A 1,347-nucleotide genomic window follows, 5' to 3' on the forward strand; every position below is an offset into this window, starting at 1 on the left:
ACTCACAACCAGCATGTCGATGTAGATGATTTCCGGATAGATGGAGATCTCCCTGTAGCCCCAGAGCGAAATCATGACCTGCGCGTCCTTGTTCATGGTGAGGTTGCCCGCCAGCCACGCCAGCTTGAGATCGGTCGGCGTGTGCTGCTGGTAGCTGTCGTCCTTGAACCACACTCCCTCGGGGGCCGTCAGGGGCGTCTCTGCCGAGAGCGCCAAGGGTCAGAAGAAAGGGTAATGAACAAATCCTTATTGCCTTAACTTTACAGGATCGTGGTACAGTGCTTATGGGTAGATCTGGATGGTAGAAACCTGTCTTAAAGCCTAAGGAACATGTTGCTGGATCTTTAGCTTCTAATAATTTTCGAGGAAATAACGCGAGATATTACTTTAAATACATCTTTTCTTGTATAACTTCAAGAAATAACTAAAGGCCATCAGTAATAACATACTTCCAAAAAGAGTCTGATATTTTTGAGTCAAAGAAAAAAGGATAATATATACATTATGCATCAGTCTAATGATTAGATTTGTGGTTTTGCTTATGTTTCAAAGCCACTTCTGATCTTCTTGTGTGGACTCTGGGACAGCCTTGCGGTTCTGCTCAGTTTGATTCTGCACTTGTCGAACGAATATTCTTAAAGACTACGTGAATAAAGGAACCGCACAAGCACACACAGTGCCAGTGCAGCTTGTGACGTTACGCGAGCAACTCACCGACGAAGAATTTTCCCTTCCAGTAGTAAGGTCCCGAGTTGATGGAAATCGAGAAGTCGACGTAGCCAGACACGAAGAGTTGTGGCATCACGCACGCCGCCCTGTTGCCGTCGAGCACCTTGCCCTCCACGGCCGTCGTGTCGAACTGGCACAGGATGCGGTGGGTGACCTCGAAGCACGGCCCCGTCAGGTTGACCAGCGTGCCGCCCATCATGTTGCCGTGCTCGGGCGAGAAGGTCAGCGGGTAGTCCATCAGGTCTGTGCACAAGGAGGGCGGTCGCAACAATCGTTCATTTTTTTAATTCCTTCGTTACTACTCGTTGAGCAACGTTCCGAGTTTATAGAAAATGTTGGAACTATGTATTTAATTCGACAGAAAAATGATATCGGCAACGTAAGGAGAAAGAACATTTAGAAATCTAAACTTGCGTCATCTGCAACCTATGAAGCCGCCTCAAGAAGCTCCTAACCCCCTGCTAAGCTGTTGCATTATCATTGTAGTAGAATAACTATCTATGGTTAAACGGCCATGCATGACGGGCGCGCCTGGTGGGCTAGAATGCCAGGCAATATTATGTAGGCAAGGAAAATATATTTGCTATCGTTTTCGTTTTATGGTCTATTATTTGTTTT

At 46.5% G+C, this 1,347-nt stretch overlaps 1 protein-coding gene across 1 annotated transcript in view; it reads right to left on the reverse strand.

Annotated features, from left to right (window-relative positions):
* LOC119591562 (protein mesh-like) overlaps positions 1-1,347 on the reverse strand; it is a gene marked incomplete in the record, with an annotated part of 19,450 nt that overhangs the window by 7,716 nt on the left and 10,387 nt on the right. The window contains 2 exon segments of the mRNA XM_037940324.1: positions 7-200; positions 715-972. Coding sequence (XP_037796252.1) covers positions 7-200; positions 715-972 — 452 coding nt within the window.

This window comes from Penaeus monodon, chromosome 28 (genome assembly GCF_015228065.2).
Source record: "Penaeus monodon isolate SGIC_2016 chromosome 28, NSTDA_Pmon_1, whole genome shotgun sequence".
Classification (NCBI taxonomy): domain Eukaryota; kingdom Metazoa; phylum Arthropoda; class Malacostraca; order Decapoda; family Penaeidae; genus Penaeus; species Penaeus monodon.